The sequence below is a fragment of the Bombina bombina genome, chromosome 4 (genome assembly GCF_027579735.1).
Source record: "Bombina bombina isolate aBomBom1 chromosome 4, aBomBom1.pri, whole genome shotgun sequence".
NCBI lineage: Eukaryota > Metazoa > Chordata > Amphibia > Anura > Bombinatoridae > Bombina > Bombina bombina.
Window position 1 is genome coordinate 819,988,205 of NC_069502.1, and position 21,525 is coordinate 820,009,729.

Consider the following 21,525-nt stretch of genomic DNA (forward strand, 5'->3'; position numbering starts at 1 on the left):
TCATTGATTTAAAAGGAGAATTATATTGCAAAGTACCAGTTGCCATTTTATTCCTATATTAAGACATTGATTAATGGCCAAAATGACTGAATTCACAATAAAAGCAGAATTGTCAAAAACAAAATTTATGTTTACCTGATAAATTATTTTCTTTCCTGGCATGGAGAGTCCACAAATCCATTCTAATTACAAGTGGGAATTCAATTTCTGGCCACCAGGAGAAGGTAAAGAACACCTCAGCAAAGCTTTAAGTATCCTCACTTCCCACAATCACCCAGTCATTCAGCCGAAGGAATACGGAAGAGGACACAAATGGTATAGGAGGTACCTGAAGTTTAGAAAATGACAAAGGCCATCTTAAAATTTAAATAAGGGCGGGTTGTGAACTCTCCATGCCAGGAAAGAAAATAATTTATCAGGTAAGCATACATTTTGTTTTCTTTCCAATAGCATGGAAAGTCCATGAATGCATTCTAATTACTAGTGGGAACCAATACCCAAGCTAGAGGACACAGAATGAAAAGGGAGGGAGAACAAGACAGGCGGACCTAAACAGAAGGCACCACCGCTAGAGAATCTTTCCCCCAAAGGAAACCTCAGTTGAAGCAAAAACAACATGAAAAAATTTGAAAAAATATGTAACAAGGACCAAGTGGCCGCCTTGCAAAACTGCTCCACAGAAAACTTGTCTATAAAGGCTCAGGAGGTAGTTGTCCAACCAACACATAGGCCGACCGAGAGACAATCCTGAACCAAAATGAAAAGAGAAGAGGACATGGCCTTCAGGCCCATACTTCTGCAAAAAAACACAAGAAGGGCAGAAGAAGCTAACAAAATAACCTAAGAACAGAATGCATAGACTCAAACTGAGCCTACTGCAAATTTGAGAACAAGATTAAAACTTCAAGAGGAGCTACAGGATTTAACACAGACCTGATCCTGACCAGGACCTGGACAAGAACCAAACGTCTGAAAGTCAGTCAAACGATAATATAACAGAACAGAAAGGACAGAAATCTGATCTATCGGGAGAACTAGCTGGCAAACTCTTCTCCAGACAGTCCTGGAGAAAATGACAAAATAAAGGGTACTCCCACCCTACGCCAGGAAACATTAGTTAGACAAAACTAGGCATTCAAACTCCATTAAGTGTCAGAGAATCTAAAATTGGGCGTAAAAAAAGACCTTAAAGAAGAAGGTCTGTCCTCAGGATAGAGGACATCGTTCAGTTCCGCAAACCAAATCTTGCAAAGCCAACCTGAAGCAATAATAATCACTGGAGCCTCTGGAGCCCCCCACCAGAGGATATTATAGAAATTACCTCTGGATGAGATGCCCACTCCCCTGGGAGAAACAACAACCTCATCGCTAAGGAACTCCATGTTCCTCCCTGATGGTTGATAAAAACCATCAAAGAAAGTTGTCCGGTTGAAATCAGATAAACCGGACTGAACTCAGTCGGGCCAGACTATCAGGCCCTTAATGGTTCCCCAGCCGGAAGGCTGGAAACTGAATAAACAATATACCAGAACGGTAACGAGAGGCATATGCCTTGGGACCAAAGGTCCTAAGCAATCCAACAGAACTGAGAGAGACATGTCAGGTTGTCTAGGACAATCCTCTGAGAAGGTTCGAGTGGTTCACAGATCAGGGAAAGAAAACTGCTCCCCAAGTCCAAGTAGACCTGAAGAGAAAAGGTTTAAATGCAAACTGCATGGCGGGGACGTTGCTGGTGACCCCCTGGTTGGGCCCTGCCTGGTATTGAACCTGGGACTCCAGGTTCAGAGACCAGTTTGCTCTGTCTGTGCCTGAAATAACCCTACGAGAAATCATAGAGAGTTACAGCTACAATAATAATACATACTCTTGTCCATCTTGAAATAGCCTAAAAAGGATAAAAGAAGACCATGCAGCAACAGCTGGACTTAAATTCGCAACCTGACTTCTGAGGCAGCTCAGCTACCCACTAGGCTACATTGGCTGGATCTTGATCCAGAACTGAAGGATAAAACCGCAGAGGATTACCTCTTGGCTACTAAGTAGACCCAAAGTAGGGGTATTAAATAAACACTTCAGCAACTAGAACAAAATAGGCAGGTTGCTGAAAACACTATGACTACATGCTGTCAGCAAAAACACAAAATAGCAGCAAAGATGAAAACTAATGGCAACATAAAAATTATCCCCATAAGAGATAATAAGAAAAATTGCCCAACAATAAGAAGTAACATCAGCTCCCTATAGGGGAAAAAAGATCTATATTATTTAAAATAGGTCAGATCGGATGTATGAAACTGTCTGGGCATGCTCAGGACTGAACCTGGGCCTCCCAGACTTTCTGACTGTGCCCAATTCTTCTGAGCTAACTGCAGAGCTCTAATACTTCTATTATAAAGAGATAGGGCTAAACATGCAAACGTTAAAAAATCCCTAAAGGTCCACAATAATAAGAACAGCAGAAAAAAGATAAGCAGAAATAGTGCTTATAACGATATTCAAAAAATGAAATGCAAAAATGTTATTTAATATGTACCGTATAAGAAATGTAATGTAAGATAAACATATAACATATCAAAATATACTTCTACTATAAAGGATAGGGGTAAAAATGTACAGTAGAAAAGAATACGAGAATCAGACATAAGGCTTATAACGATATCAACTACCTACTGCTACAACAGAAAAACAGAATTTATGCTTACCTGATAAATTACTTTCTCCAACGGTGTGTCCGGTCCACGGCGTCATCCATAACTTGTGGGAATATTCTCCTCCCCAACAGGAAATAGCAAAGAGCACAGCAAAAGCTGTCCATATAGTCCCTCCTAGGCTCCGCCCACCCCAGTCATTCGACCGACGGACAGGAGAAAAACAGGAGAAACCATAGGGTGCCGTGGTGACTGTAGTTAAAGAAAGAAATTCATCAAACCTGATTAAAAAACCAGGGCGGGCCGTGGACCGGACACACCGTTGGAGAAAGTAATTTATCAGGTAAGCATAAATTCTGTTTTCTCCAACATTGGTGTGTCCGGTCCACGGCATCATCCATAACTTGTGGGAACCAATACCAAAGCTTTAGGACACGGATGAAGGGAGGGAGCCAATCAGGTTACCTAAACGGAAGGCACCACGGCTTGCAAAACCTTTCTCCCAAAAATAGCCTCCGAAGAAGCAAAAGTATCAAATTTGTAGAATTTGGCAAAAGTGTGCAGGGAAGACCAAGTCGCTGCCTTACATATCTGATCAACAGAAGCCTCGTTCTTGAAGGCCCATGTGGAAGCCACAGCCCTAGTAGAGTGAGCTGTGATGCGTTCCGGGAGGCTGCCGTCCGGCAGTCTCATAAGCCAATCGGATGATGCTTTTCAGCCAAAAGGAAAGAGAGGTAGCAGTAGCTTTTTGACCTCTCCTCTTGCCAGAATAAACGACAAACAGAGAAGACGTTTGTCTGAAATCTTTTGTTGCTTCTAAATAGAACTTTAAAGCACGAACTACATCTAAATTGTGTAACAAACGTTCCTTCTTTGAAACTGGATTCGGACACAAAGAAGGCACAACTATTTCCTGGTTAATATTCTTGTTGGAAACAACCTTTGGAAGGAAACCAGGTTTAGTACGCAACACAACCTTATCTGAATGGAACACCAGATAGGGCGGATTACACTGCAGAGCAGATAACTCAGAAACTCTTCTAGCAGAAGAAATAGCAACCAAAAACAGAACTTTCCAAGATAACATCTTGATATCTATGGAATGTAGAGGTTCAAACGGAACCCCTTGAAGAACTGAAAGAACTAAATTCAGACTCCAGGGAGGAGTCAAGGGTCTGTAAACAGGCTTGATCCTGACCAAAGCCTGAACAAAAACTTGAACATCTGGCACAGCTGCCAGTCGTTTGTGTAACAAGACAGATAAAGCAGAAATCTGTCCCTTTAGAGAATTCGCTGATAATCCCTTATCCAAACCTTCTTGAAGAAAAGAAAGGATTCTAGGAATTTTGATCTTACTCCATGAGAATCCCTTGGATTCACACCAGCAGATATATCTTTTCCATATTTTATGGTAAATTTTTCTAGTTACAGGTTTTCTGGTTTGTACCAGAGTATCTATCACAGAATCCGAAAACCCACGCTTAGATAAAATCAAGCGTTCAATTTCCAAGCCGTCAGCTGGAGAGAAACTAGATAAAATATTACACTGCCCCAACCCAGCTACTTCATAATGCCACCCAAATACTTTATAATGCTACCCGGCTGGCAATATTTTCTGTGCAGAACACTGAGCACCTATACTGACATGGGGACAGTACAGCTTTATTTTTTCAACAGCCCCTGTATCTGACATGGAAACAATATAGCCCTAGTATTCCAAAAACCTCTATACCTGAGATGGGGATAATACCGCACTAGTAATCCAACAGCTCCTATACCTGACATGGGGACAATACAGCAGTAGTATTCTAACAGCCTCTATACCTGAGATGGGGATAATACAGCACTAGTATTCCAACAGGCTCTATACCTGAAATGGGAATAATAGAGCACTAGTATTCCAACAGCTCCTATACCTGACATGGGACAATACAGCACTAGTATTCCAACAACCCTATACCTTACCTGGGGACAATATAGCACTAGTATTCCAACAGACCCTATACCAGACATGTGAACAGTACAGCATTAGTATTCCAACAGACCCTATACCAGAAATGGGAACAATACAAAACAAATATGTATCTGGGAACATGCACAGACATTACATAAGTGCACACAGTCAAAACCGGATTACTTTATACAAACAAACAATATTGCAGAGAGGTTCATGGTCTTTCTTAATAAATATATCTAAAAAATAAAATGTTCACCCACAGGCCAAATCTCTGCATCTACATCTGTGTGTCAACATGTACAGCTTATTAGTATACGCAATTTAATTGGATACACTATTGCACGCTTCTACAATTTCCATGTTCACTGCTGCTGCCACTTGTCACCACAGTAATTATTACTAATATTGCCTTTTTGAATAGGTGTATTGTGCTCTCTGCATCGGTTTGGTTAGTTCAATATTTAATGCTTTAGCTTGCTAGCAAAATAAAATATGCCTATAAAAATTTCCACTTCAAAAAATACGAACATGCTTCTCTGCTGGTCTTTCACAGGTATGATAGAAGGTTTAAATACAATGTCCCTTTAACTCACAATATACAGATGAGTGGTGTGATAACTCCTTTTTATGCAAGGTGAAAGACTGGTTATAGATCTCAGCTGCAGAATTTCTCAGAAATAGTCACTGTGGGAGTGTGGCACAGTGTAAATTGACAGATACAACTTTAAGCTTCCACGGTAGATACTTTGTATCAGAAAGGGAATAGTATCTTCAATGCAGAATTATTAAGGTTAAAATTTAGATTTCCCACCAAATGGTGGCAGTGTCCCTCTTTTTTTGTGAACTACATTGCAGTGTGAAGGAAAACAACACAGCGTGATACAGGCTGAGTATTCACAGCAGGAATGTCTGTAAGTACTGCCAGCAGGGATTCAGGTTTATGAATTGGTGAGTTACCCGTGGGGGTTAGAGGAGAGCAGATCTGTCTTTGTACAGGTGCAGCAGGAGGAAAGATCAACTTCAGCAGTTCCAGAAAATGGGAAAGGAAACTTGTTCAGTTGTAAGAGGTTAGAAAACACAGCTCCTTAGATGCTTTACACACTGGCTCTATAGTTACTAATAGGAAAACACACTGCAGGTGGAGAGGCTGGAGTAGGAGGTGCCACACAGAGTAGCAAGTTTCCCCAGAATCCTCACTGAACAGGGGTCCTGCTGTTTGTTACCGCAGTGGAAGTAAAACCTCTTGCTTTGCTTACGGATTTATCTATCTAGCAGCCAGAACCAGGAGAGGTTTAGCAAATCTTGTTGAAAACTGAAAGGACAGGTCAGGAATAATCTGAAGAGAGAGGTAAGAACTCAGCAAGCAGAGTCTCAGAATGTTTTGCAGAGCACACAAGTGAAGCCTGCATGCATTTAGCTTGTCAAGCAAGGATATTCAGGCTAGGGGGGGTTAAATGTGCAATGTGACATCATAGCTGGAAGAATGGTGTTAAAGGTATATTACAAGCCGCTTTAAAGATTACATAAAGCTGTGAGATTTATTTTATGCTCCTACAAAGTTCTACCTGTGCATCTGCAGCTGATTAGATCACACAATGATTATACTCTGGCAGATATAAATATCAGCAGCTGTATAGGGTCTTCCTGCTGATGTCATTATATGATCAGGACTGATTTAACTAAATACTACAAATGTGACAACAGTCAGTGAGTATCAGGCTATATTATACTGTGACACTCAGTGTGTGATTGAGGTGATACTCTGACTGGTGATATAATGTACAATACTTACAGACAATAAGCTATAAAAACCAGGCAATACCCAATAAACAGAAGACACGTCACACACGTGCACTTACCTTCATTGTCACTGTCACACATTTCCTGCATTGGAGCTTCCAGCTGACACGTTACACTCAGATCTTCTGTTTTAACATCTACGTCAGTATTAATGTCATCTGTCAGAACATTTATTGCAGACAATATATATCATTGTTTAGGACTTCATTTCACCCCAAAAAGCAACTAATATTTAACACAGTAATGGGTACGTTATACATTTCCTTACACTTTATATTTAGGGGATATTGAAAATGATCAATAATATCAAAATCTATTTTTTTTAGATTTGAAAATTAAGATGTTATGTTGAATATTTAAAAAACATGGGAAATTTAAATGTTTGAGTATGAAGCATATACACCCAACACATACTTCAGAACTTAAATGTACACATAATAATCTGTAGATTAAAGAAATGATCTACTACAGTCATTGATTTAAAAGGAGAATTATATTGCAAAGTACCAGTTGCCATTTTATTCCTATATTAAGACATTGATTAATGGCCAAAATGACTGAATTCACAATAAAAGCAGAATTGTCAAAAACAAAATTTATGTTTACCTGATAAATTATTTTCTTTCCTGGCATGGAGAGTCCACAAATCCATTCTAATTACAAGTGGGAATTCAATTTCTGGCCACCAGGAGAAGGTAAAGAACACCTCAGCAAAGCTTTAAGTATCCTCACTTCCCACAATCACCCAGTCATTCAGCCGAAGGAATACGGAAGAGGACACAAATGGTATAGGAGGTACCTGAAGTTTAGAAAATGACAAAGGCCATCTTAAAATTTAAATAAGGGCGGGTTGTGAACTCTCCATGCCAGGAAAGAAAATAATTTATCAGGTAAGCATACATTTTGTTTTCTTTCCAATAGCATGGAAAGTCCATGAATGCATTCTAATTACTAGTGGGAACCAATACCCAAGCTAGAGGACACAGAATGAAAAGGGAGGGAGAACAAGACAGGCGGACCTAAACAGAAGGCACCACCGCTAGAGAATCTTTCCCCCAAAGGAAACCTCAGTTGAAGCAAAAACAACATGAAAAAATTTGAAAAAATATGTAACAAGGACCAAGTGGCCGCCTTGCAAAACTGCTCCACAGAAAACTTGTCTATAAAGGCTCAGGAGGTAGTTGTCCAACCAACACATAGGCCGACCGAGAGACAATCCTGAACCAAAATGAAAAGAGAAGAGGACATGGCCTTCAGGCCCATACTTCTGCAAAAAAACACAAGAAGGGCAGAAGAAGCTAACAAAATAACCTAAGAACAGAATGCATAGACTCAAACTGAGCCTACTGCAAATTTGAGAACAAGATTAAAACTTCAAGAGGAGCTACAGGATTTAACACAGACCTGATCCTGACCAGGACCTGGACAAGAACCAAACGTCTGAAAGTCAGTCAAACGATAATATAACAGAACAGAAAGGACAGAAATCTGATCTATCGGGAGAACTAGCTGGCAAACTCTTCTCCAGACAGTCCTGGAGAAAATGACAAAATAAAGGGTACTCCCACCCTACGCCAGGAAACATTAGTTAGACAAAACTAGGCATTCAAACTCCATTAAGTGTCAGAGAATCTAAAATTGGGCGTAAAAAAAGACCTTAAAGAAGAAGGTCTGTCCTCAGGATAGAGGACATCGTTCAGTTCCGCAAACCAAATCTTGCGAAGCCAACCTGAAGCAATAATAATCACTGGAGCCTCTGGAGCCCCCCACCAGAGGATATTATAGAAATTACCTCTGGATGAGATGCCCACTCCCCTGGGAGAAACAACAACCTCATCGCTAAGGAACTCCATGTTCCTCCCTGATGGTTGATAAAAACCATCAAAGAAAGTTGTCCGGTTGAAATCAGATAAACCGGACTGAACTCAGTCGGGCCAGACTATCAGGCCCTTAATGGTTCCCCAGCCGGAAGGCTGGAAACTGAATAAACAATATACCAGAACGGTAACGAGAGGCATATGCCTTGGGACCAAAGGTCCTAAGCAATCCAACAGAACTGAGAGAGACATGTCAGGTTGTCTAGGACAATCCTCTGAGAAGGTTCGAGTGGTTCACAGATCAGGGAAAGAAAACTGCTCCCCAAGTCCAAGTAGACCTGAAGAGAAAAGGTTTAAATGCAAACTGCATGGCGGGGACGTTGCTGGTGACCCCCTGGTTGGGCCCTGCCTGGTATTGAACCTGGGACTCCAGGTTCAGAGACCAGTTTGCTCTGTCTGTGCCTGAAATAACCCTACGAGAAATCATAGAGAGTTACAGCTACAATAATAATACATACTCTTGTCCATCTTGAAATAGCCTAAAAAGGATAAAAGAAGACCATGCAGCAACAGCTGGACTTAAATTCGCAACCTGACTTCTGAGGCAGCTCAGCTACCCACTAGGCTACATTGGCTGGATCTTGATCCAGAACTGAAGGATAAAACCGCAGAGGATTACCTCTTGGCTACTAAGTAGACCCAAAGTAGGGGTATTAAATAAACACTTCAGCAACTAGAACAAAATAGGCAGGTTGCTGAAAACACTATGACTACATGCTGTCAGCAAAAACACAAAATAGCAGCAAAGATGAAAACTAATGGCAACATAAAAATTATCCCCATAAGAGATAATAAGAAAAATTGCCCAACAATAAGAAGTAACATCAGCTCCCTATAGGGGAAAAAAGATCTATATTATTTAAAATAGGTCAGATCGGATGTATGAAACTGTCTGGGCATGCTCAGGACTGAACCTGGGCCTCCCAGACTTTCTGACTGTGCCCAATTCTTCTGAGCTAACTGCAGAGCTCTAATACTTCTATTATAAAGAGATAGGGCTAAACATGCAAACGTTAAAAAATCCCTAAAGGTCCACAATAATAAGAACAGCAGAAAAAAGATAAGCAGAAATAGTGCTTATAACGATATTCAAAAAATGAAATGCAAAAATGTTATTTAATATGTACCGTATAAGAAATGTAATGTAAGATAAACATATAACATATCAAAATATACTTCTACTATAAAGGATAGGGGTAAAAATGTACAGTAGAAAAGAATACGAGAATCAGACATAAGGCTTATAACGATATCAACTACCTACTGCTACAACAGAAAAACAGAATTTATGCTTACCTGATAAATTACTTTCTCCAACGGTGTGTCCGGTCCACGGCGTCATCCATAACTTGTGGGAATATTCTCCTCCCCAACAGGAAATAGCAAAGAGCACAGCAAAAGCTGTCCATATAGTCCCTCCTAGGCTCCGCCCACCCCAGTCATTCGACCGACGGACAGGAGAAAAACAGGAGAAACCATAGGGTGCCGTGGTGACTGTAGTTAAAGAAAGAAATTCATCAAACCTGATTAAAAAACCAGGGCGGGCCGTGGACCGGACACACCGTTGGAGAAAGTAATTTATCAGGTAAGCATAAATTCTGTTTTCTCCAACATTGGTGTGTCCGGTCCACGGCATCATCCATAACTTGTGGGAACCAATACCAAAGCTTTAGGACACGGATGAAGGGAGGGAGCCAATCAGGTTACCTAAACGGAAGGCACCACGGCTTGCAAAACCTTTCTCCCAAAAATAGCCTCCGAAGAAGCAAAAGTATCAAATTTGTAGAATTTGGCAAAAGTGTGCAGGGAAGACCAAGTCGCTGCCTTACATATCTGATCAACAGAAGCCTCGTTCTTGAAGGCCCATGTGGAAGCCACAGCCCTAGTAGAGTGAGCTGTGATGCGTTCCGGGAGGCTGCCGTCCGGCAGTCTCATAAGCCAATCGGATGATGCTTTTCAGCCAAAAGGAAAGAGAGGTAGCAGTAGCTTTTTGACCTCTCCTCTTGCCAGAATAAACGACAAACAGAGAAGACGTTTGTCTGAAATCTTTTGTTGCTTCTAAATAGAACTTTAAAGCACGAACTACATCTAAATTGTGTAACAAACGTTCCTTCTTTGAAACTGGATTCGGACACAAAGAAGGCACAACTATTTCCTGGTTAATATTCTTGTTGGAAACAACCTTTGGAAGGAAACCAGGTTTAGTACGCAACACAACCTTATCTGAATGGAACACCAGATAGGGCGGATTACACTGCAGAGCAGATAACTCAGAAACTCTTCTAGCAGAAGAAATAGCAACCAAAAACAGAACTTTCCAAGATAACATCTTGATATCTATGGAATGTAGAGGTTCAAACGGAACCCCTTGAAGAACTGAAAGAACTAAATTCAGACTCCAGGGAGGAGTCAAGGGTCTGTAAACAGGCTTGATCCTGACCAAAGCCTGAACAAAAACTTGAACATCTGGCACAGCTGCCAGTCGTTTGTGTAACAAGACAGATAAAGCAGAAATCTGTCCCTTTAGAGAATTCGCTGATAATCCCTTATCCAAACCTTCTTGAAGAAAAGAAAGGATTCTAGGAATTTTGATCTTACTCCATGAGAATCCCTTGGATTCACACCAGCAGATATATCTTTTCCATATTTTATGGTAAATTTTTCTAGTTACAGGTTTTCTGGTTTGTACCAGAGTATCTATCACAGAATCCGAAAACCCACGCTTAGATAAAATCAAGCGTTCAATTTCCAAGCCGTCAGCTGGAGAGAAACTAGATTTGGATGTTCGAATGGACCCTGTACTAGAAGATCCTGTCTCAAAGGTAGCTTCCATGGTGGAGCCGATGACATATTCACCAGGTCTGCATACCAAGTCCTGCGTGGCCACGCAGGAGCTATCAAGATCACCGAGGCCCTCTCCTGTTTGATCCTGGCTACCAGCCTGGGAATGAGAGGAAACGGTGGAAACACATAAGCTAGGTTGAAGGCCCAAGGCGCTACTAATGCATCCACTAGAGTCGCCTTGGGATTCCTGGATCTGGACCCGTAGCAAGGAACCTTGCAGTTCTGACGAGACGCCATCAGATCCATGTCTGGAATGCCCCATAATTGAGTCAACTGGGCAAATATCTCCGGGTGGAGTTCCCACTCCCCCGGATGGAATGTCTGACGACTCAGATAATCCGCCTCCCAGTTTTCCACTCCTGGGATGTGGATCGCAGATAGGTGGCAGGAGTGATCCTCCGGCCATTTTATGATTTTGGTCACTTCTCTCATCGCCAGGGAACTCCTTGTACCCCCCTGATGGTTGATGTAAGCAACAGTCGTCATGTTGTCTGATTGGAATCTTATGAATCTGGCCTTTGCTAGTTGAGGCCAAGCCCTGAGAGTATTGAATATCGCTCTCAGTTCCAGAATGTTTATCGGGAGAAGAGACTCTTCCCGAGACCATAGACCCTGAGCTTTCAGGGAGTCCCAGACCGCGCCCCAGCCCACTAGACTGGCGTCGGTCGTGACGATGACCCACTCTGGTCTGCGGAAGCTCATTCCCTGGGACAGGTGATCCTGGGTTAGCCACCAACGGAGTGAGTCCCTGGTCTTCTGATCTACTTGAATCACTGGAGACAAGTCTGTATAGTCCCCATTCCACTGTTTCAGCATGCACAGTTGTAATGGTCTTAGATGAATTTGCGCAAAAGGAACTATGTCCATTGCTGCAACCATCAACCCTACTACTTCCATGCACTGAGCTATGGAAGGTCGTGGAACAGAGTGAAGAACTTGACAAGCGTTTAGAAGTTTTGACTTTCTGACATCTGTCAGGAAAATCTTCATTTCTAAAGAATCTATTATTGTCCCCAAGAAAGGAACTCTTGTCGACGGAAACAGGGAACTTTTTTCTATGTTCACCTTCCACCCGTGAGATCTGAGAAAGGCCAGAATGATGTCTGTGTGAGCCTTTGCTTTTGAAAGAGACGACGCTTGTATCAGAATGTCGTCCAAGTAAGGTGCCACTGCAATGCCCCTTGGTCTTAGAACCGCTAGAAGGGACCCGAGCACCTTTGTGAAAATCCTTGGAGCAGTGGCTAGCCCGAATGGGAGAGCCACAAACTGGTAATGTTTGTCCAGAAAGGCGAACCTTAGGAACTGATGATGATCTTTGTGGATAGGAATATGTAGATACGCATCCTTTAGATCCACGGTAGTCATAAATTGACCCTCCTGGATTGTAGGTAAAATCGTTCGAATAGTTTCCATTTTGAACGATGGCACTCTGAGAAATTTGTTTAGAATCTTTAAATCCAGAATTGGTCTGAAGGTTCCCTCTTTTTTGGGAACTACAAACAGATTTGAGTAAAACCCCAGTCCTTGTTCCACAGTTGGAACTGGGTGTATCACTCCCATTTTTAACAGGTCTTCTACACAATGTAAGAATGCCTGTCTCTTTATTTGGTTTGAAGATAAGTGAGACATGTGGAACCTTCCCCTTGGGGGTAGTTCCTTGAATTCCAGAAGATAACCCTGGGAAACTATTTCTAGTGATTGGGATAGCGCTAAACAGCTGCGAGTCTTATAGAGTGAAATAAATGTATTTGATTTTGGATCGATTTTTATCTGAATATGAGGGTGTCCCTGTTTTGGGTTGTCCAATTTTGGGATTACTATTTTGATATATGAGGATCCCCGGTTTATTTTGATCATATAACCGGGATGATAGAATAATTTCTATATTTTTAAGATAGTCTTATGTCCTATGTTTTTTATATCTCATAGATGTTATTATAAAATATGATGAAAAAAAGAAAGGAGCAAGTGCTTAAAGATATATGTATTTTTATTCCTATACAGATAAGATTCCTATCGTAAATTAGTTAACAGTAAAATCTAACACATAGATGCCGGCATCTAGATTTAAAACATCATTAAAACAGTTTTTTATTTAAAATTTATACTTGTTATATTCTATCAGTATTACTGCTGGTTTTGAACTATAACCGTGGTTTTATGAAAGCGGCTCTAATTGGCAACATTTGATACACAACAAAAAGTTTCTATTCCTTAACATACATGTATCGTATATTTTGTTTGTTACAATTACAATTTTTCGGTGCAGATCTAGTTTTACAATGTATTAGCTAGATAAGTGTGAATACCACGTATTTTTACTTAGACATTGATATTCCAGGTCTACGGTGGTTTGTCACAGTGATAAATGGTAGTAAGTGGATTTATCTGTCATATATACGTGTATAAGCAGATTGTCTCTTATTATAAAAACCTTGGTATATTGTCCATACTCTGGATTTCCTCAGTTAAAGTTGTGACCGGCCGGTCTTTTGGTGAAGTAGTTCCGTGTGTTCTCCCTTGTTTTCTTTTTTTGGTTTAAATCCGGGTCCTTCAGGTATTTCCTGATCCAATTGTGGATTTCTCCTCGTGTCTATATAACCCTTAAGCCAGGTGATTGAGGCTGGAACGGTTACTGGATCCTTGGATAGGAATTACACATATGGAGTCTGTCCCTAGAAAGTGGGATATGGCTCGATGTACCTGTCCTAGCCAGCCCGAACACGGGAAAGGCCTCTCACATATAGATACATGTTAAACACATAGGTAAAGTAATGAACGTCCTCTAAAAATGTTTATCACATTCCTCACTAAGAAACTTTAATACATGAAAAAATTCCACAGAATTATGGAGTAAACCTATTCACGAAATTTTTTCCCCTAAAAACCAATAGAATTAAGATATTAAACACATAGATAAACAATGTTTTTTTATAAAACTCACACTTTTAAAATTTAAACAGTTTAGAAAATTTATTTCACAATTATGTAGGAAAAGGGTTTATATATGATCCTGAATACAGGCAGTTTTCTGTTTAATATTTATAAACTAACACTTGACACATAAATTTCAAAACACTGATCAGGACTATTACCTCTTGCAAATTAAAGCGAGAACACAATAATACACGATTGAGACCACAATATGATTTATTTTCACTTAAAACATAGGAATATAAATAAACAAACGATATAAGATGATAAGGAATAAAAGTCCGCCCAAAAAAACACTTAAAATGAAGAGTGGAGCATAGGCTTGAGAACTGTGTTTTTATCTTTAGCTTTATCTTATTCTTAGTTTTATTTTTACTTTTATCGTAAGAAACGATACACAACAATCTATATGCGTTCACAAATGAACTAATAAGTTTGAAGCATAATAATAACAGGTCAGGATGTATAAAGGCTAGATAACCTTATATTAACAACGCAAAGAGAGGAATAAGGAACAACAAATAAACAATAGGGATTGGTCAAGAACAAGATCCAATCAGGAAGATGGACACGATATTTAAATCCAGACTGCACAGCACACAAGCATCTTGATAAAGGCCCCAGGCTGAAACGCGTAGAGATTGCTGACAGTCACAGGATATCTAAACACAGAACCCAGCAGGTGAGAGGCCTTTCCCGTGTTCGGGCTGGCTAGGACAGGTACATCGAGCCATATCCCACTTTCTAGGGACAGACTCCATATGTGTAATTCCTATCCAAGGATCCAGTAACCGTTCCAGCCTCAATCACCTGGCTTAAGGGTTATATAGACACGAGGAGAAATCCACAATTGGATCAGGAAATACCTGAAGGACCCGGATTTAAACCAAAAAAAGAAAACAAGGGAGAACACACGGAACTACTTCACCAAAAGACCGGCCGGTCACAACTTTAACTGAGGAAATCCAGAGTATGGACAATATACCAAGGTTTTTATAATAAGAGACAATCTGCTTATACACGTATATATGACAGATAAATCCACTTACTACCATTTATCACTGTGACAAACCACCGTAGACCTGGAATATCAATGTCTAAGTAAAAATACGTGGTATTCACACTTATCTAGCTAATACATTGTAAAACTAGATCTGCACCGAAAAATTGTAATTGTAACAAACAAAATATACGATACATGTATGTTAAGGAATAGAAACTTTTTGTTGTGTATCAAATGTTGCCAATTAGAGCCGCTTTCATAAAACCACGGTTGTAGTTCAAAACCAGCAGTAATACTGATAGAATATAACAAGTATAAATTTTAAATAAAAAACTGTTTTAATGATGTTTTAAATCTAGATGCCGGCATCTATGTGTTAGATTTTACTGTTAACTAATTTACGATAGGAATCTTATCTGTATAGGAATAAAAATACATATATCTTTAAGCACTTGCTCCTTTCTTTTTTTCATCATATTTTATAATAACATCTATGAGATATAAAAAACATAGGACATAAGACTATCTTAAAAATATAGAAATTATTCTATCATCCCGGTTATATGATCAAAATAAACCGGGGATCCTCATATATCAAAATAGTAATCCCAAAATTGGACAACCCAAAACAGGGACACCCTCATATTCAGATAAAAATCGATCCAAAATCAAATACATTTATTTCACTCTATAAGACTCGCAGCTGTTTAGCGCTATCCCAATCACTTTTTCTTCTCTTCTAAACTTCGGTGATAGTGTTTTTGAGGTTACATCACCATTCGGGATTAGCTAAGAGTCTGAGTGTAGAATCTTTGTATTAACTTTAACCCTCTATAGTACTACAATAACCTCTTATACAAAGATCCACTCATTACCTACCACACCCGACTCACACACTTCAAATTGTGAAATTATTAACACTTAAAAACTGTAAAATTATTAACACTCCAAATACTGAATAAGGAAATCTGTCTCTATTTTTAAAGAAATATAAATAAAAATTCGAAAGAAATAAAAAGTATACGTGATTAAAGAATAGTTAAAGACTAATATAAAGTATGGACATTTTTAGCCACAGAGACCTAATACTTCAGAATATAGATACAAACACAAACAATAGAATGTACAATACATTAGAGACCACAAACATAGAAAACATTTATTCTGACCTAGAAGACATAATGTGTAAAGAAATAAAACATATACTAGAAATAAAATATATACAGAATTATATCAACTTAAAAATGGTACCGAGAGGTCTCAGACTTAAAAAAGACTGCACATTTGCATTACCTGACACACTATCCAAAGAATGGTTTGAAGTGTTAGAAACAGCCTCAATTAACTTAATGAATATCATAGTTAAAGCAAGGAAATTACAGTTAGATACAACTAAAGAGGAGATAGAAGTAATTAAAGACAAATTAGGTAACATGGAAATAAAGGAAGACGACAAAAATATACAAAGTGAGATTATTAAAAGAATATCAGAACTAAAAGAAAATATTGTAACACAGAAAAACTCCAAATTTAATAGAGACTCAGCAGATTATAAAAAAGATGACGAGGAGACTACACAAACAAATAACCCAGTATGGGAAGAACAAGAGAACATCAGTGACACAATCACCAATGGCGATACAAAAATAGAAAATACAAGGAAAGAACCTATACATATATTTAGTAAAAAGAAAACTAATAACACGAATAAGAAAAATTTACTAAAAAACTCACATATGACACACAATACAGTACAACAATATGACAATAACTCATATGGAAGAGGATGGAGAAACAATTATAGGAATTGGAGAGATGAAACTAATAATAAACCAGATAGACACTGGGAAAATTCAAACTGGGAAAAATCACATTGGGAAAAACCCCATAGGAATTTTAACAACACTAGAACGTATCAGAATTGGAATAGGAATAGAGACCAATACCAAGAATACCGACATAGAGAACCTTACCAGAACTATCATTATAAAGAGAGCGAATACTACCACCAAGATCCCATAGATAAACATCATGAGAGATATTACAATGAACCATATCAGAACACTAGGAATAGAGATAGAGACTTTAGACCTACAAACAGGGACGATTCATACAATAGACAGGACAACTGGAGACTACCGACACATAATAGATTTATGCCACTAAGACAAGAACATAGTCCAAGGAGAGAATATAAGAATAAATCAGACAATACAAAAGCAAACACAACCCCCTCCAATGTACATTTTTTAGAAGAAACCCCTGCCAGAGCGGGGACATCAAGAAACCTAATAGAGGAAGCAAAACCCCAAAGAATACAACAAGGGAAAAGAAGGTTAGAGGTAGAAGAGGGAGAGGAACCCCAAAACAAAACAGTGAGGAGATAACCAAAAATAATGAAAAAGAGAAAATTGGTATATTTAACATAAGCAAAACACCACTAAATAAAGATCAAGAAAGAGTACTTAATAAGGGCTTATCCTTTGCCCCCTCATGCAAACTCAACAAATTTGAGACCCTCATTAACATCAACCAATACATTCGCAAACTCACACTAAAAAGGTATTTTCTAAAAAACCCAATACAAGACAGGAATAAAAACGAGAACAGTCAATACAAACACACCAACTTACGAGCAAAATCTTCATTCTATCCCACTCAGGACAAAAGTGAGCATATTAAATTATTCGAACAGAACATAAAAAAAGAACTAGAGGCCCTAGATCAAACCAAACCGATTAAGAGAAATATGAATAGGAAAGAGATTCAAACACTAAAAGAACTTCAGAATAACAAAGAGATCATAATCAAACCGGCCGACAAAGGTGGGGGGCTGGTCATTATGGATAGGACATACTATGTAGAGGAATCAAATAGAATATTACAAGACAAACTCACATATGAGAAACTAAAATATAATCCCATTAAAAAACAAAAAGATAAATTAAGTAACATACTCAAAAAAGCAAAAGATGAAGGGATTATAAACGATTCAGAATCAGAATTCCTCTCCATAGAATACCCTAAAACACCTACATTTTACTTTCTGCCAAAAGTGCATAAAATTTAGAGAAACCACCAGGATGTCCCATCATTTCTGGGATAAACAGCTTAACATCAAATCTGTCACAATACGTGGACTTCTATTTACAGAAGTATGTTACTAAATTACCAGCATACCTTAGAGACTCTACACACTTTATTAATAAAATTAGAGAAATAACATGGAAAGAAAATTACACACTAGTGACATGTGATGTGAATTCCTTGTACACTAATATATCACATGAACTAGGACAAAAAGCTGTGAAAAAAACCTTAGATAAAGATGAGGAACTACCTGAACATCAGAACAGATTTATCATGGAATGCATAGATTTTATCTTACAAAACAATAGTTTTTATTTTAACAATGAGGTATATTTACAGATTAAAGGAACGGCAATGGGCACAAGGTTCGCCCCCAGTTACGCAAATTTATTCATGGGACAATTTGAAGATGAACATATACATAATGGCCCATGGGGGGGCGAACCTTGTGCTCTATTGCAGATATATTGACGATATATTTATCATTTGGCAAGGAGACACAGAACTACTGGACACATTTATTATAGACCTCAATACCAATAGTCTTGGTATCACATTCACGCATGAATATAGTAGATGGAAAATACACTTTTTAGACATTGAAATTGAAATTAATAACCTCCAAATTAATACCAAAAACTACTTTAAAACTATAGATGCAAACAATTATATACATGCAGAAAGTTGCCACCTCAAACAGTGGAAATCTAATATCCCAAAAGGACAATATCTACGAGTAAGGAAAAACTGCTCCACACTTGAAAGTTACCAATCTCAATCTGACATACTTACATCTAGATTCATAGAGAAGGGGTATAATAAAGACACTGTAGAAAAGATAAGACAGGAAGTGTCAACAGTAGATAGAGAGTCTCTATTAATAAAGAAAAACAAAGAAGAAAGAGAAATTGATGATTTCTTTATACCTTTTATAACCGAATACAGTAGCCAACACTTTGAAATAAGAAAAATTCTGAAAAGGAATTGGCATCTAATAAAACAAGATCAAATTTTAGGGAAAAGGGTAAGAAAGCAACCAGACATAATTTTTAAACGAGCCAAAAACCTCAAAATGATATTATCACCGAGTGAGTATAGAGAAAGAAACAACACTGTTGATGGAGACCTAAATGGAAATAAACTAAAAGGCTTCTTCCCCTGTATATCCTGTAAATCTTGTAAATACAGTGAAAAAAGAAAGGAAATAAGATCATCTAATTCAAATTTCTGTCTAAAAATAAATCAATTAATAAGATGCACAGACAGGAATGTCATCTATTGCATAAAATGTACATGTAACCTACTATATTTTGGACAAACAAGTAGAACTATAAAAGATAGAATACGAGAACATATTCTAAAAATAGAACACGAATCAACAGACACAATACTGTACTCACATTTTAAAGAAAAACATTCCAGTAATTTAAAAGATTTCAAATACTGGGGTATCAAAAAACTACATCTGGGAATAAGGGGGGGGAATATGAATACACTCCTCCTCAAAAAGGAGGCAGAATGTATCTTCAACTTCAAAACATTACACCCATTTGGATTAAATTCGGAAATGGACCTAAATACATTAATATAACTGTGATAATAAAAGACACAGACTGCATTGTATATAAAAACATAACTTTTTACCACATTATACTCACTGGCAAGAAAGATATTACAGATGCTTAAATTATACTAAAACAGTCCACGAAAAAACACTAAAAGCACACACACTAAAAATTTTTTTCACAAATAACATATAGATACATGTTAAACACATAGGTAAAGTAATGAACGTCCTCTAAAAATGTTTATCACATTCCTCACTAAGAAACTTTAATACATGAAAAAATTCCACAGAATTATGGAGTAAACCTATTCACGAAATTTTTTCCCCTAAAAACCAATAGAATTAAGATATTAAACACATAGATAAACAATGTTTTTTATAAAACTCACACTTTTAAAATTTAAACACTTTAGAAAATGTATTTCACAATTATGTAGGAAAAGGGTTTATATATGATCCTGAATACAGGCAGTTTTCTGTTTAATATTTATAAACTAACACTTGACACATAAATTTCAAAACACTGATCAGGACTATTACCTCTTGCAAATTAAAGCGAGAACACAATAATACACGATTGAGACCACAATATGATTTATTTTCACTTAAAACATAGGAATATAAATAAACAAACTATATAAGATGATAAGGAATAAAAGTCCGCCCAAAAAAACACTTAAAATGAAGAGTGGAGCATAGGCTTGAGAACTGTGTTTTTATCTTTAGCTTTATCTTATTCTTAGTTTTATTTTTACTTTTATCGTAAGAAACGATACACAACAATCTATATGCGTTCACAAATGAACTAATAAGTTTGAAGCATAATAATAACAGGTCAGGATGTATAAAGGCTAGATAACCTTATATTAACAACGCAAAGAGAGGAATAAGGAACAACAAATAAACAATAGGGATTGGTCAAGAACAAGATCCAATCAGGAAGATGGACACGATATTTAAATCCAGACTGCACAGCACACAAGCATCTTGATAAAGGCCCCAGGCTGAAACGCGTAGAGATTGCTGACAGTCACAGGATATCTAAACACAGAACCCAGCAGGTGAGAGGCCTTACCTGTGTTCGGGCTGGCTAGGACAGGTACATCAAGCCATATCCCACTTTCTAGGGACAGACTCCATATGTGTAATTCCTATCCAAGGATCCAGTAACCGTTCCAGCCTCAATCACCTGGCTTAAGGGTTATATAGACACGAGGAGAAATCCACAATTGGATCAGGAAATACCTGAAGGACCCGGATTTAAACCAAAAAAAGAAAACAAGGGAGAACACACGGAACTACTTCACCAAAAGACCGGCCGGTCACAACTTTAACTGAGGAAATCCAGAGTATGGACAATATACCAAGGTTTTTATAATAAGAGACAATCTGCTTATACACGTATATATGACAGATAAATCCACTTACTACCATTTATCACTGTGACAAACCACCGTAGACCTGGAATATCAATGTCTAAGTAAAAATACGTGGTATTCACACTTATCTAGCTAATACATTGTAAAACTAGATCTGCACCGAAAAATTGTAATTGTAACAAACAAAATATACGATACATGTATGTTAAGGAATAGAAACTTTTTGTTGTGTATCAAATGTTGCCAATTAGAGCCGCTTTCATAAAACCACGGTTATAGTTCAAAACCAGCAGTAATACTGATAGAATATAACAAGTATAAATTTTAAATAAAAAACTGTTTTAATGATGTTTTAAATCTAGATGCCGGCATCTATGTGTTAGATTTTACTGTTAACTAATTTACGATAGGAATCTTATCTGTATA

At 38.1% G+C, this 21,525-nt stretch overlaps 1 protein-coding gene across 1 annotated transcript in view; it reads right to left on the reverse strand.

Moving 5' to 3' along the window:
• The window catches only part of LOC128657908 (zinc finger protein 484-like), a 437,171-nt gene that overhangs the window by 386,887 nt on the left and 28,759 nt on the right, over window positions 1-21,525 (reverse strand). Inside the window, exon 3 of the mRNA XM_053712335.1 lies at window positions 6,465-6,563. Coding sequence (XP_053568310.1) covers window positions 6,465-6,563 — 99 coding nt within the window. The remainder of the gene's footprint in view (window positions 1-6,464; window positions 6,564-21,525) is intronic.